This window comes from Panicum virgatum, chromosome 3N (genome assembly GCF_016808335.1).
Source record: "Panicum virgatum strain AP13 chromosome 3N, P.virgatum_v5, whole genome shotgun sequence".
NCBI lineage: Eukaryota > Viridiplantae > Streptophyta > Magnoliopsida > Poales > Poaceae > Panicum > Panicum virgatum.
The window spans coordinates 46,193,503-46,209,699 of record NC_053147.1 but is presented as its reverse complement, the minus strand read 5'-3'; the positions used below and the strand labels follow the sequence as shown (position 1 = coordinate 46,209,699).

At 46.2% G+C, this 16,197-nt stretch overlaps 2 protein-coding genes across 13 annotated transcripts; one reads left to right on the top strand and one right to left on the bottom strand.

Moving 5' to 3' along the window:
* Window positions 1-763: 763 nt before the first annotated feature.
* On the bottom strand, window positions 764-12,326 carry LOC120666023 (protein PAIR1-like). Of its 12 annotated transcripts, XM_039945800.1 has the most exons (11): window positions 11,260-12,326; window positions 10,929-11,048; window positions 10,733-10,785; window positions 10,455-10,652; window positions 10,147-10,177; window positions 9,929-10,068; window positions 8,388-9,434; window positions 7,974-8,040; window positions 7,435-7,513; window positions 7,183-7,290; window positions 4,457-5,155 (listed from the first exon to the last, which is right to left on the bottom strand). In XM_039945800.1, exons 1-7 carry the CDS (start codon window positions 11,552-11,554, stop codon window positions 9,318-9,320), a joined length of 954 nt encoding a protein of 317 aa, XP_039801734.1. In that variant the 5' UTR covers window positions 11,555-12,326; the 3' UTR covers window positions 4,457-5,155; window positions 7,183-7,290; window positions 7,435-7,513; window positions 7,974-8,040; window positions 8,388-9,317. The 12 variants fall into 12 exon arrangements, with proteins under 12 accessions (XP_039801740.1, XP_039801734.1, XP_039801736.1 ...); XM_039945806.1 differs by lacking the exons at window positions 4,457-5,155; window positions 8,388-9,434 and adding an exon at window positions 764-828; XM_039945802.1 differs by having other exon boundaries at window positions 7,974-9,434; window positions 9,929-10,033; window positions 10,121-10,177.
* Window positions 12,327-14,676: 2,350 nt separating this feature from the next.
* On the top strand, window positions 14,677-15,669 carry LOC120667834 (translation initiation factor IF-2-like). Its single transcript, XM_039947830.1, has one exon. The coding sequence runs from the start codon at window positions 14,677-14,679 to the stop codon at window positions 15,667-15,669; it is 993 nt and encodes a 330-aa protein (XP_039803764.1).
* The last annotated feature ends 528 nt before the right edge of the window (window positions 15,670-16,197 follow it).

The window sequence follows — 16,197 nt, the reverse complement described above, 5'->3', positions numbered from 1 at the left end:
TCATCATCATCTTTCACTTCTTACTCTATGTGGCAAAAGGGTTAAGCAGTCCCAAACCGTGAGAAGCGGACGATTCGAATCGAATTTGTTAACCTGGCCAGGCAGACCTAACACACACGTATGGGAACCAAGTCACCCACACGACTTTTCCCCTTTCTTTCCGGGTTGTGGATCAGGGTCACCGTCCTCAATTACAGAGTACGACGACTCTGCACCCGCATGTGCGCGCATGAGAAACAACGTTCAAAGAAGGTGAGAGTAAAGTCCACTTGCCGGGCCAATCAGGTACTTAAGCTTACCGATTATCATATTTCTCGACATGTGGTTAGTACGTTCAAAAGCTTAACCACCACTACCACACACTGCAGCCTTATCAGCTTTCACTAAACAGACGGGGCATCACAAGTACCACAGCCCCCCCCCCCCCCCCCGTGAGCCTTATAGTTGCAGTATGTAGTAGACATTCAACTCCTATAATTCTCGCGAGTGACAGGAAATCACTCGACTTCTACCGAACCATTAGCCTAGCCAACTAGCGAACTACACATACTAGTGTTCAAGCATAGGTACCTAGGATCATGTATCTAAGGTTCCAATCAACTCCTGTAACTTAAATGCACAAGTATATAGTAACAATAATAAGTTGCATAAATTTAAAATAGTAGGACATGCTCCGGGGCTTGCCTTCCTGGGCGTAACTGGATCTAGGCTCTTCCGAAATCGGGTTCGGGTCTTTAGTAACTTCAGTTAGATTCACCTGAGCTTCACGCTGCTCACTCTCGGACTCGGGCACCAGCTCGTATGTTCCGTCAGCGAGAGTGGTATTATCTATATGAGATGCACATGGGTGAGTTTGTTGTGATGATAACAACTTATAACTTGCTTCACTATAAAGTTGTAATTCAAACAAAACCCGAAGTTAAAGAGTGGAACACTTCCATTCACATTTTACTAGTCAATCGTTTATAGGGTAATAACTCAACATATCTAACTACACAAGGCATCATGATCAACAGCACAAGAAAGCTATACTAACTTCCTAAACAAGTGGGAGTAGTTTCCTATAACAATTAAATCATGGTTGGTTAATAAATCAACAACTCAGCACACATACAGCAGTAAATTCAACAAAAATTACATCAAACAGAAGGTAAACTGAACTAGATATCCTGCAAAATTCATCCCAACACTTGTAGCCAATTATCCAGAACAATTCATGTAATCAAACAACTCCTAAAACAAGATTGAATTATACAGGTTAGATCAGAGTATAAAAGAAGCTCAAAATTCAACACTAGGTCTAAAAAGGGATGAATTAGCTACTGTGAATTTTTCATGATTTTATCTACACATAATTAATTCTGAGAAAATAAACAAAACAGACATCATATTTACAAGATTCATTTTTAGCTCCTGTTCTAGTCATGAATTGGGACTCAAACTTCATGGACAAGCTAAACTATTTAAAAAGAACACTCAAAAATATTTTCATGATTTAAAAACAACATAAATTATTTATCATAATTAAAGTCTACTAAACAAGGATTAAATAAAAGAAATAGCTACACAAATCTATAATTAATGAAATTTGGACAATAGTGTTCATTTAGTATTGGAAATACACAAAAAAAGTTTCATACATATATCTAAATCAGAACAACCAGAAATAAAAGAATATATTATTCTACTAGACCTAGCCAAGACTAGGGTTTCATCTAGTTATATGGGTTAACTAGTGTTCAAATTTTTACACAACACTAAGCATGGCATGAATTAGCTACCAGCCAAAAATCACCTATAGATGCTAAGTAGAACTCCCAGAATAATTATGGTCTATGAAATCTAATCTTTTTCCTAGATTAAAATATAGACAGAAAATAAATATGTGCATGTAATGAAAGTTGTAGATCTTGCTTCAAGGATTCCAGAACATTTGGATTTGCATTTTTATGATTTTTCTACGAACTTGGAGCAGAGGAGGCGGCGGACGGCGGGATTCCGGCGTGGGGCTCACCGGGGGCGTGGGAGAAGTGGGGGAGAAGCTTCACGGCGTCGAGAGGAACCCAGGGGTGGGCTCGGTTGGGGCTAGGGATGGCCGGGAGGGGCTCCTCAGCGGAGCAGGAGCTCCAGCGGCGGCGTTTGGCGGCGTCGGCGACGGTGCGGCGGGCCTGGGCGACGGCGAGCGGGTCGGGGAGCACCAGCGGAGGGTGAGGGAGCTAGCTATGGGGTCGGTTGGGCGCGAGGATGGGTGGAGGAGGGGGCTCCGCGGGAGCCTAGGGGGCGGCGGCGACCATGGTGGACGGCGGCGGCCGTTCTAGGCGAAAGGGGGCGCACGGGGCTCGGCTCTCGGCTCGGAGTGGAGGGAGGAAGGATGAGGACGCCTCTGGGCTCGCGAGAAGGGTCTGGGCGGTCAAGGGCGCGAGACGGGGCGAGGCACGGTCGGCCGGCTCGTCACGGCGTCGCCGTGGCGCCTCGGCGAGCATCCTTGACGTGCGCGAAAGGGGACGATGCCGCGTGGCGAGTCTAGGCGGATTGGAGGGGCCGGTTTGGGCGAACCCGGGGGCAGGGAGGCGTTCTGGGCGGGGAGGCGGCGCGTGGCCGGCGGCTCTGCTCGGCCGGGCGCGAAACAGGGGAGGGGAGAGAGAAGAGAGAGAGAGTAGAAAGAGAGAGAAAGAAAATTGACCGAGTCAAAATCCAATTTTTCTCAAAATTTTCTTTTGAAACGTGAAAAACTTTGAATATGAAAGTTGTAGAGAATTTTGAATTCTACACTTTTCGTTTCAAGCACCAAATCGTTTGAGACTTCACGCAAAAGTTAATTTGAAATCCCGACAAATGTACGTTAAAACCCGAGTCGATTTAAATTCAAATTTTCTTCGACTTTTGTATGGAAACTTGAAAATATTTGAGCACCAAAGTTGTTCAACAATTAAAACTCTACAAGTTTTATTTCAGGAAAAAGCTCAATTAAGCCACGGTCTGAAAATTATTTTAAATCTAACACAACAAGAGTTTGAAACCCTAATTATTTCATGTAGACTTGCATTGGGTTAAGGGTACCTGATTTGGTGCTAATGACCCTGGTTTAACTAATTAAACACCTGGGGTGTTACAATACTGTACGAACTCTGATCACCTCTTGTCAAGTTGATGTGGTCTGCCTACAAGAAACTAAAATGTCGGGTATTTCTCGGGGATGCATCTTATCTTTGCTTGGATTTGATTTTCCTCATTGGCTGGAGTTGCCAGCCATCGGTGCTAGTGGGGGAATTCTGGTGGCTTGGCGCCACAGGTTAGGACCAGCCAACACTACCCGCTTGGATACTTTCAGTTCTCCCCGGCCAACTCGCAAAACTGGTGGCTTACTTGTGTATATGGCCCTTAGGGAGATGATAACAAAGTCCTCTTCTTGCAAGAACTCCGAGATGTGCGAGCTGCATGCATTGGGCCGTGGCTGGTACTTGGAGATTTCAACTTAATAGCAAGGTCAGAAGATAAGAATAATGGACTTGTCAACAGAGCAATGGTGGGGAGATTTCGTCATCTGATTAATGACTTGGAACTAAAAGATTTGCCTTTGATCGGTCGCAAATACACATGGTCCAATCAGCAGGATTCACCAACGCTGGTCAAGCTTGACAGAGTGCTCTGTTCGACCAGCTGGGAACAACTTTTTCCTAATTGTCTTCTTCAGAGTTGTGCCACTGATGGTTCAGACCACTGCCCTCTCCTGCTAGGACTACAGGATGTTCTCCCAGGCAAGGCCAGATTTCATTTTGAGGCCTTTTGGACCAAATTAGAGGGTTTTCAGGAGACAGTGGCAACTGCTGGGGCGTCTGAACAAGTATCTCACTGTCCTTTCGACACCCTGGCAAGAAGCTTGCAGAGTTGGAGCCAAAAGAAAGTGGGTCATGTCAACTCACAGCTAGCATTGGCCAGAGAAGTGCTGCATCAGTTGGAAATATCACAGGATTCTCGAGTCCTTTCAAGGCTAGAGCTTTGGTTAAAGAACAAGCTCAAGCCACATTGTTTGGCACTTTCCTCTCTACAGCGCACAATCGCTAGAAGCCGATCTCACATTACTTGGCTCAGCGAGGGGGATGCCAATACAGCCTTGTTTCATGCGCACGCCCGCCAGCGCAAGAGGAAGAATTTCACCAAATGATAGCGGAGTGGTGCTTACCAAGCATGAGGAAAAAGAGCAGAATATTTTTGAATTCTACAGCAACCCCTGTTGGGAAAAAACATGGACAGAGAAGTGACAGTTGACTGAATTGGACATGCCGAGCCTTGATCTCACTGATTTGGAAACACCTTTTTCTGAAGAGGAAGCTTGGAAGACAATAAACCTGTTACCTTCGGATCTGATGGTTTTACAGGAAAATTTTATAAGGTGTGCTGGCAGATCATAAAAGTAGATATAATGGCTGCTTTATCAGCTGTGTGGAGCAGAAAATTTGATAACTTCGAGCTGTTAAACTCGGCCTTCATCACTTTATTGCCAAAAAAAGAAGATGCTTCAAATATCAAGGATTATAGACCCATCAGTTTGGTTCACTCTGTCGCCAAACTCATTACAAAAATCCTTGCCAATAGACTTGCAGGTCGACTGGACCAGTTGGTTTCCCCTAATCAAAGTGCTTTCATCAAAGGTCGTTTTATTCTAGACAATTTCATGCTGGTGCACCACACTACCAAGTTTCTACACCAGCAGAAGCAAGCCCGTATCCTCATGAAATTGGATATTAACAAGGCCTTTGATTCAGTTTCATGGCCTTTTCTCTTGGAAGTTCTAAAGCAGCTGGGATTTGGAATTATTTGGCGTGATATTATCAGTGGACTCCTTGCAACCTCCTCCACTCAAGTACTGCTAAATGGTTCTCCGGGGGAGAAAATACATCATCAGCGAGGTTTGCGACAAGGTGACCCACTGTCACCAATGCTTTTCATATTGGTCATGGATGTGCTATGTCATTTGGTGAAAAAAGCTGAAGTTGAGCATTTGTTGCAACCTTTGGCCAAAAGAGCTTTGCAGCATAGAATTTCCTTGTACGCAGATGATGTGGTCCTATTCTTGAGGCCCTCGGCTCATGACATTGAAATTACCTTGGATATCCTTCAGCTTTTTGGTGCAGCATCTGGTCTAACAACAAATCTACAAAAAAGCAGTGTTCTCCCCATCAGATGTAATGAAGATGACAAGGCAGTCTTGCTGGACTCTTTACCATGTCAGATTTCATATTTTCCTGTAAGTAACTAGGGGTTCCCCTTTCCCCTCTCAAGCTAACCAAAACACAAATCCAACCCATTATTGAGAAAATTACTGATAAACTGCCTAGCTAGAAATCTGAGATGCTCACCAAAGCGGGCAGATTAATTTTGGTGCAATTTGTTCTCACTTCAATGCTGATTTACATTGTCATGGCACTGGATTTACCCCCTTGGGCATTACGAGCTATTAACAAGATAAGAAGGGGATTTTTATGGAAAGGAAGAAAAGATGCCAAAGGGGGGTCATTGTCTACTTGCTTGGCCAAAGGTTACAAGACCACTGTATTTGGGGGGTCTAGGTATTTCTAATCTTCAGAATTTGGGCTGGGCTCTGAAACTTAGGTGCTATGGCTCCAAAAAACAGAACCAGGAAAGGCTTGGGCCTTCTTTCCTGTCCAAGCTCAACCTCAAGTCATTTCCTTCTTTGCAATGGTTGTGGAGACAGTAGTTGGAAATGGGAAAAATACTCATTTTTGGACTGATAGATGGATTCTTAGTCAGAGCTTGGAACATGCCTTGCCACATCTATTCAGCTCTATAGCAACCAGAGCAAGAAAGAAAACAGTTTTTGATGCTTTTACTGGTAGAAGTTGGATTTCAGATATAAAGGGTGCATTAACTGTGCTGGTCGAATATCTTCACCTATGGGAGCTGCTCTCAACTGTTGTGCTGCAACCTGAAGTGGAGGATACACACATTTGGAAATTCACAACTTCTGGTATGTATTCCACCAAATCAGCTTATGAGGCCTTATTTGTCGGATCAACTCATTTCAACCCTTGGGAACTAATCTGGAAAAGTTGGGACCCAAGGAAATGCAAGTTCTTTTTGTGAACAGTGGCACATAACAGATGTTGGACAGCTGATAGATTAGCACGGCGTGGTCTCACTCATCCTCCAAAGTGTCCACTTTGTGATCAGGTCGGAGAAACAATCGATCACTTGATGGTTTCTTGTGTTTTCACAAGGCAGATCTGGTACTCTATTCTACAGTCCTTTGGGTTACAAATCCTTGCTCCACAGATGGAGGATAGTATCTTTGTGGACTGGTGGGTTGCTGTGAATAACAGGGTGGCTGGTCAACAAGAAAAAAGGGGCTTAACTCCATCATTATGTTGGAAGCTTGGTTAATCTGGAAGCATCGTAATCATTGTGTTTTTTACGGTGGTACTCCTAGCTTAGCCAGAGTTGTCTGTTTTTAGAGAAGAAGTACATCTTTGGTCTTTAGCAGGGGCTCGAGGAGTTACTCATCTCCTCGCCCTAGCTCCTTACTCCTAATTGGTCAAGTGTCTGGTCCTGCTTTGTTTCCTTAGAAAGACAAACAGTTTTTAGTGTTTTTTCAGGGCGTGCTACAGGCCCTCTAACCTTATAGCTGTTTTGTATTTGGGGCTCTTCCCGCCTTTTTTCTTCTTCTTAATATATTGATGCGCAGTTCTCCTGCGCATTCGAGAAAAAAAGGAACTATAATGCTAGAACAGGCTGTGTAATGATCGTTGGTAGATAGTGCAAAACAGGCTGGTTAATGGTTCTAGAACAGGTTACGTGAAAGCACACACAAGAAAAGGAACTACCATGGAGCTACGGTAGATGGACATAATTTTGCACGCAGCAACTTGCTTAATCTGTCATATTGGTAGGCCCCTTATACATAGGGCCGACCGTTAACAAATATTTCAAGCTAACAACCAAAGTGCCAATCCTAAAATACCGATCAAATCTTAATGGAAAACAAAGGAGATGCTGAAAACCATTAACAACAGAACCGCTGTGATAGACTTCTAGTGACGGCATTCCTAGATGTGCCCCCACATTAGGGGAAGAAGAGATAGGCAGCACCTGACCTGAAGTGACCCGACTTCAACTAGCAGAGCACTGAAAAACTAAAAAATAATATTGAGCATACATTATTACCTTTGACTGGAACAATGGCCTTCTTTTCAACTGTCCTCTTCCTGGCCCTCTTTAGTGTCTGCAAGCTTTCTTCAGCGGTTTCTTTTATCAAGTGGGACTCCAAATTAGCTGCACAGATGCAGATATGGTCACACATTGTTCATTGGATCATATCCCTCTTGTGCAACTATCAGAAAATAATGTGATCTTTCCTAAACAGATTACCAGAAAAAATAAAGAAACATAAGGTAAAGTTCTGCTGTTGATAACCACCTTTTTCAGTTTGCAGAATCATCCTGGAAACACACCCTTCGCTGTCGTCATCTGAGTTGATGATCATACAGACCGGTTCCTGATTTTTTGCATCTCACAAGCAAGAATAATCAAACAATGAACAAACGACAAATGCAACTTTGCAACCTATTGTGTTGTTACTGATTGTTCGACAGGCAAAGGGAAATGCAAAATTACAGCTGAAGCATGTTCAAAACTATTCAGTTATGCAGCCGTGCAGGGCTTGAGACATTGCCAAAGCCAGGGCAGGTGCTCCTTGGTGGTATATATTATGAAAGCATTGATCAAGAGCAATACAAGACCACATTCAACTATGTAACACATTGTTTACAATTCTTTGTTAAGCTAGAAGGTTGGTTTGCACAGTATCAGAACACATAATTTAACAAATTACTAGGTCGCTTTGCACAGTCCACTTTTTTAGTTGTTAATTGATGGAAACCTGTCTATTGGACATGTCATGTTCAGGTACCAGGATGGAACTAGAAGCAGTGAAGATTTTGAGAAACTGCTTTCACCTTTCCTTGTTCTCCGACCATATTCGACTTTCCTTCCATTGCAGGACAAACTGAATGTGTACGAAGGCTGCATCAATAAGCAGGCCTCATCAGCTCCAAATTAAATTAATATAAAAAACAAAATCAAGTATAATTTTCAAAAGTGGCAATCATATTAGTAATATAAATGCAAAGAACATGAATATAATGATCATGATGCAATAAATTAAACAAATAAAAACCAGTATTAGTGTAATGCCATTAAAACTGCTGTTATAACCCGATGAAATAAAAGATAAGCAGGGTGTCAGATCATGCTTCTAATGATGCTTAATCAGCTTATAAAAAGCATATAACAATTTCTAAAACAGATCTCCAGTTTGATTCTGATAGCTAAAAAACTATATTGTGTAAAAAATGAGACTGTAGTATTACACTTTTGTTGCTGGTATTTGACTCTTCTGGGGATTCCGATATGTTCTTCGAGAGCAATGTTTTCAAATCGAGCGATTAATCGCGATTAATCGACCTTATCGGTCCAGCGCACTCGATTAGGGTCCACGACTCGATCAGGAAGCCTAATCGACCGGTCGAGCGACTAATCGGCGACTAGAGGCGATTAATCGCCCGACTAGGGGTATTCTCGATCAGGTTTGTGTAACTGGACTAGATTGTTTGTGGGCCGGTGAGAAATTGAGAGGCCCAAAGCCCACTAGGGTTAGAACTCAAGAGAGGCTCCCAGCGGCCAGCGCCACACATTCCGTCCCCGTCCCGACTCTGAGACTCCCGAGTCCCGACCGAGCCGCGCTCCCTCCATTGCCGCCACTAGGGTTAGGCCGCCGCTCCCTCCACTGCCGCCGCCGCCACGGCCTGCCGGCGCCGCGAGCGAGCTCCCTTCTTCCCTCCGCTGATCCGCTCCCCGTCCCGACTCCGAGACTCCCCAGTCCCGACCGAGCCGCGCTCCCTCCATTGCCGCCACTAGGGTTAGGCCGCCGCTCCCTCCATTGCCGCCGCCGCCACGGCCTGCCGGCGCCGCGAGCGAGCTTCCTTCTTCCCTCCGCTGATCCGCTCCCTCCGGCGAGCTGCCCCGACCCGCGACCTCCTTCTGTCGGCGCGCGAACGCGAGGACGGGTGACGGGTCCGGCGAGCTCCAGAGAAGATGGCTTCGTCGTCCTCTGATAGTGCGGGTGAGCAGTTCCTTCTTCCCTCCTTTCCCTCCTCTGTTCCAGACTTCCAATGTGCCGATTTGCTTTCCCTCCTCTGTTCCAGACTTCCAGTGTGCCGATTTGCTGCCAAGCACCATTGCATCCTGTGATTCCTTTGCGTCTTGTGCAGAAGGGGAGCGGAGGCGCGCTATGGTGGAGGTTATAATGCCCGAAGCAGATGCACGCAGTGCTGGTGGGAGTGGTGACGCTGCCGACCGTCCTTCAGTGGTTGCCTCCACTGGTATTGTTGGTTCTTCTTCCTCAACTGCTCCAGATTCTGCAGCATATATATGAGAATATATATGAGAATATATACTAGTAGTTCAATACTTAACTCCTATACTATATGAGAATATATATATATATATGGATTCTAAATGTCCTGGACGACTAGGGGACGACTAGGGTCGATCAGACTCGACTAATCGACCCTAGTCGACGACTAATCACGATTAGTCGTCTGGTCCACCCATTGTTCGATCAGACGATTAGGCGATTTAAAAACATTGTTCGAGAGTGCGTGAGCTGTACACTTGCTGCATGATTCTGTTTCCTCTGGGGCCTTCCATTAGGAACTGGACTTTGGTTCATCAGGGATCTTCCATTTGCTAATGGTTTTTGGTTCACCAGTGGTGTTTCGTTCACTACTGGTGTTTGGCTCACTGGAGATCTTTCATTTGCTACCAGCGTTTGGTTCACTGGTCGTGTTTTATTCACTACTGGTGTTTGCTTCAATGGAGATTTTTCATTCACTACTGGTGTTGTGCTCACCAGGGATCTTCGATCCACTTCTGTTGTTTGATTTGGTAGGGGCTTTTCATTTACTTTTGGCATTGGGTTCACCAGGGGTCTTTTGTTGATGGTGCAACTCTGGTCCTTCAGCCAAGATGAATAATAAGACAGACAGGAACCTGATGAAAATTTGAATTCAGTTAGTTAAATAGTGAAAGCATCGCAGAATACCGGCATTTCAGTTGCAGCAGGCCTACTTTCAGAAGATCTTATAGCTCTAACAATGCCCTGCAAAGAGGAAAAGAGAAGCCAGCTTTTAGACTAAAGCAGTGGCTACAGATTAGTTGCATTCAGTACCAAGTGACAAGGTTTCAGTGGGCAAAATCATAAGGGTCATTCAAATGTTTGAAACAAATTTGAGCTAACATGTCTATCTATTTGAAACTGAACCACCATGTGTGTAGAATACAACTTGAGTGCATATGCCAGCCAATAAAGGAACTGGAAGACAGAGGACTCTATTCGAGTAATATAAACAACTGAAGGTTGACAATCCCATAACTACCTGCATCTCTCCTGTAAGAACACTGGAGATGTCACTCTGCAGTAACCTTAAGTCTGCTTGTATTTGTTTTGGCCATGCTGAAAGAGTCAATGATATTTCATCCAGATTACTGGAGTGAGAGTTCATAACATTCAGCTGATCAGGATTGGTTTTGGTACAGTTCTCTACTAGTTCTTTGAGATCATCTTCTCCCTTACACTGCATTAGAATGTTTAAATAAATATTGTTATGCAAACAAAAAATCGTAGGACAAAGAACTCAGGGACTAATATGCTTACGATTTCCTGAAGTGACCTCTCCAGAACAACTGCCTTTTTCTTTATGCTGTTAGCTGAACATAACAGGTACATGCTTTTCAGTAATCCACAAGTTGTGAGCCAGAACATATTTAATGCACAAAACGATACACAAACAGTAAGCAGGCAAATTCTGAAGCCATTTGTAACTAGAAGTAAAGTACCAATTAGGGCTTACAATCCAGTGTTGCATCCTTCATGGCCCTGTTTAAACGAATAACATCATTTTGCACTGAGTCTAGCACCATTCCCATCTTGTGAACTGAACATTCCAAATGCTGAAATTTGCACTCAACATCTGCATTACAGGCATGACCGGTTAAAATACTGGCCGTCACGTGCACCAATCAAAGCAGGGATACAGCTTAACTATTCTCCCCCTTATACTCTTTTATTACAGAAGCACGCAACAGACCAAGCTTATACACACTCGTGAATGAGATAAGGTAATGAATCAACTCAAAACACCAAAATCAATTGTGTTGGCATCAGTGAAACAGAAAACATACCAAATGTAGTGCTGGCGTTTGAGGGTTCACTGTCAGGAAGTGAAGGCTTCCATTGGTAGGGACTGCTACTTGGTATGTTTGCAAATTGCATCCGAGATCTCTTAACGGACAATGAAGCCATCTTCTTCGACGAGTCGTCGTGCAGGCCAAATTTCTGCTCACCAATCAGGTGAAAATGGAGGTAAACTTGGCAAGACATTACAATGTTACTAATACATATTTCAGCTGGGGAGCAGTGAGTAGAAATTGCAGGAGCACTGTCAGTTTGGGCATTCATCAAAGAGGTCTTAGACATGTAGAGACACCTGGAAAAGTACTTTTGCTGCTCATCGTAGTTATTCAAACAGACTAAGATTACTGAAACAGCAAATCAAATGGTATAAGAATTTCGCACCATTCTGCATCCTAGAAACTTGCAATACTGCTTCAAAGACTAAGATCCTATTTGGATCCAAGTGCTGATGGGTGAATGTGTTGAATTTTAGCACTAGCCTATCCAAACGGGGCTAATGAAGTGTGCTAGATTTTAGCAAGACAAAAAAACTTTAGCATATATATGAATGCTAACAAATTCCTGCTGGAACACGGTAACTGCAGCCGGCGATATTCCTACCACGCATCGGCCAAGCACAGTGGAGTTCACGACAATTGAGCAGATCCTAAACCGATCGAGCTCCTGCGATGGCAACCGCAGCACAAGCTCGGAATGACGGAATCCTCACCCACTAATTTTCCGGCACAACGAACATCCAGCAAAACGACCGGTTCCTCCAATCGAAGGAGCAATTGAGTAGGGGAACCAAGGAATCGCGTCACCAATTGCATAATTACCCACACACGAAGGTTGAAGAGCAACGAGAGGGAGGGAAGCGAGGGCGGGGGATTCACCGGGGAGGGAGGAGGGACGAAAAGAGGCCGCCAAGATCGCGCGCCTCTGGTTGGTGAGTCTAGAGGAGGCGGTGGTGGACGACTAACTAGGCCGCCGGCAAGAAGGGCGGAGGGCAAGGGGATCCGGGGGTTTGGGATTTGGGAGGGAGTCGCGGGAATGTTTCATTTTCGGCCTCGGCCTTCCCGCCAACAACATTTTTTGGCTTCCGATCCAACAATTTGTTCTTCTTCATATGATACTTTTTCAATCTTTCAAAAAAGTATTATAAGGAAAATTCTGTTTAAAAAATTTAAATAAGGAAATCTGTTTCAGGATATAAAAAATAAGGAAAAAAAATCTATTTTTAGATATAATAAATAAGGAAAAGTTTTCGTATAATACTTTTTCTAGTTCGAAAGAAAATCTGTTTTAGGATATAATAAATAATAAATAAGGAAAAAATTTAAACACTCTAAAAAAATCCAATTTTCAATCTACAACTATGAAATCGGATAATATAGATCATCCAATAGTTAGAAACAGACAGATTTGGCCACTTAGGTGGTTTCAAGGTGGTTTTTCATTTTATAAGATTTAAAAATATTCAAATTTAAACTAAAAACTATAAGTAATTTATTTTAAATAAAAAAACATATGAAATGGGTATAAATAATTTTCTAAAAATATAAGCTTTCTATTGGCAGCAACACACTTATCAGTTATTCAGATCTTCCTTTTTATGTTCATAATATTTAGTTGTGCGTAGTTATGTTTATTATTTTTGAATAACTAAGATTGAAAAGAGCAATAATACATATGAAATTAGTTTTGATGTTTTTAGATCTAATTAGACTTTTCAAATTTTTAAAGAAACATAAAACCACCCAAGGGCAAAATTTGTCCAATTTCGACAGTTAGACTGTTATTTGGTTTTTGTAGTTGAATGTTGAAAATCAGAATTTTGCGATAGTTTGAGAGTGTAAATTTGAGTTTGGACGCGCTGTGGTGAGGCTGATTGATTTCGACGCGTTGCTCGTCTACTCGTTCACCTAGCTGCTCGTGTTCCGAGGCTCTGATGTTCCCTGCATCTTGTTCTTCTTGTTCAGTGCCGGTTCCGGCACCGGGAGGAGGCATTGAGTCGGGTTGTTCTGTGGCGCCGTGGCGGAGTCCTTCACGTTAGGGTGACGGCCTGTTGGAGATAGGCCTGACCATTTTATCGGGTTGGGTCAGGTTCGAGTCTGGTCAAAAAAAAATTGATATTTTTTCTTCGGGCTATACCCGGCCTGACCCACCATCAGGCTAAATTTTTAGGCCTGAGCCCAACCCATTACATGGTCGGGTCGGGCCGGGTCGGATTCGAATCAAGTCGGGTCAAATCTGTTTTTTTTTGTACAAAATTCGGATTGGGTTGGATTTCGAGTCTAAAAATTTGGTCCGAGCCCGGCCCGTTAATGTAGAGTCAAAATAAAAATCAGTCTGGTCCACATATTAACTAGGTCGTGGTTTTTTCGGGCGGGTCAGGTCGGGTAGCCCATGCTCAGATATAGTTGAAGAGCTCCGAATGGTCAAGTTGGGCCCCCAAAATGTGGCCACGCCGGGGCGAGCCTTTGCATAATAGGAGATAAAAGCTCAAATTCATCTCCAGCATCCAGCAATGCAAATCGTACAAACCTATTTGCACTCAGGAGCCTGCATACGGACCCTCTTCACCCATCCAAACAAACCAGGCTTCATGGCTAGCCCTTTAAGGCAGTTTAGCGTGCTAAGACCAGTTTCAGTGGGAGTGTCATCGACATAGTTATCAAGACTAGAAACTTGAGAACTGTGCCACTGGAGTGTCATGGTGATAACACTTCTCTCACATTTCATGACACTCATCTTTCCTTTCTCTTCGTACTATTGGTATATGTTAACAAATTTAATGTTCATGACACTCTTATAATACTCCCACTGAAATTGGCCTAAGATGGAGTCATATCACATATGCTAGTTTAGCAAAAATTTAGTCCAACGCATTATTTGCACCCGCAACCGACATCATTTTCTCTATTCTCACCACTCACATCTCCTGCACATTTGCAGCAATATACTATTTCTTTATTCAAAGTACCGCGTGTCTAAGTAAGCCACATGTGCTTGATGGTGCTTATCTAGCACCTGCGCTCCAGTATATTACACCAGAAAATATTTTTCACACTCATCTGTAGCACTACCCTAGCACACACATCTGCACCTTACCAATCACGCCCTTGTTTACATGCATAAGGCTGTCCGCAGCGGGGACGCTACCCCGTCCGCAACCCCGCCTTGCAGTACGCATATAGCGTAAAAAGAGCTACAGCGGGGTGCGCTATCGCGTACTGGGAGATCCCGGACGGCTCGCCCTCCGCAATTTCCAGCGGATGTACAAATCGTCCGCTACGGGTGGGCTCGGCCTCTGCCGCCGCGCACCCCAACCGCCGAAAGCCGCCGCACGTGCTGTCCTCTGCCTCCGCCGCCCAGCTCCGCCACGGCCCCGACCCCACTCGCACCCTCCGGCCCCGCCGGAGATGGAGCGGAAGGGGACGCCGCGCAGCGCCGTGCTCACGCTCGCGCTCGCCTCCACCGCCGCTCCTGCGCCGGCGCTCGAGCCTCCGCAGCCGGCCCGCACGGAGTGCACAAGGCCTCACCGCGCCGCGCTCTGCATGAGGCCACGTCACCAGCGGACCGCCCCGCCATGCCGAGCGCTGCACAAGGTCGCGCCGCGCCGGACTCGCCGCCGGATCTGGCCGCTCCGCCGCGTTGCGCAGGCCGCCCCGTGGCGGTGGCAAGGAGCTCGCCCGCGCGCGTGGGGGAGGAGGGCTGCCGCGCCCCCGCCGTCCAACCCGTCGGCCGTCCGTCCTCCGGGCTCGTCAGCCGCCTCCGCGCCGGCCTGCCCCAAATCGAGGAAGGATGAGGTGGAGGGTGGCCGGAGGAGCGCCTCGCGCACCTTGCCGGGGGGTCCACCGGCGGGGAGGGCCGTGACCGCCGCCGCAGGGCGTGCGCGCCGCCGTGCCGCGCGTCCGCCAGCGGGAGGGGAGAGGGTGCCTCTGCTGGCCTGTCCGCCGCACGCCACCGCGGCCTGGCCGCCCCATGCCTCCGCTGGCCCCGCTGTGCGCCGCTGCGGCCTGGCCGCCGCGCGATCGCCGCCGTCCGCGTGCTTGCCGTTTGCCGCCCGCACGCTTGCGGGGCCACGTGCCCACTCGGCTAGCCACGCCGCCCGCTGCCCGCCGGGAGGAACGAGGAGGGGGGCGCTGGCCAAGGCGGGATGTGGCGCCGGCCACCGCGCGCTCCTCCGCTCGCCCCCGCCATGCGCGCACGCCCGCACCGCCCCCGCCGCGCATGCAGGGGAGGGGGACGGAGGACGGCCGTGCGGCAGAGGGGAGGTGCCGGCGGCGACGCGCGCGACAGAGTGGCCGCGCACGCAGGGGAGGGCCGCGGGTGCAAAGGGGGTGGCGGCGAGCTTGACGCCGGCGCCTGGATGGGCCAGTGGGGCGGCGGGGAGAGACAGAGTTAGAGAGTGAGGGGGTGGGGCCGGCGGGATGGTAAAAAATAAAAAAAAAAGTGACTAACATGTGGGACCTGTGTTTTGGTAGTTGGTATAGAGGTTGTATATTGAAGCGTCCCCTCATAAGAGAAGACTTAAATGTGATACAAAACACCAGTCCCAGGAGGCTGATGCCACATTTATTACATCAGATGGTTCAAAACCGTACAAACCTTGGAGGACACTCGATACAGATAATAATAATAATAAGTGACCAAGCTACGACATAACACCAGACCGCAAACCACATGGGGTCTAGCACGGGCTCAGAGTATTGCGACAGCGAAGGCATCTCGAACAGGGCCGATTCCACAGGCAAGGTTGGGTGTAGAACGATAACCCTACTCAGCGTCGTCTGGCACGAAGTCTGGGTCTTCTTCTGTAAAAAGTAAGAGTGGGGTGAGTACAAACGTACTCAACAAGTCTAACCACACCCACGGGGGGGTTATATCAGAATAATATGCATAGGTAAATCAAGGATAAGGTTACGGTTTAATTTACAGAA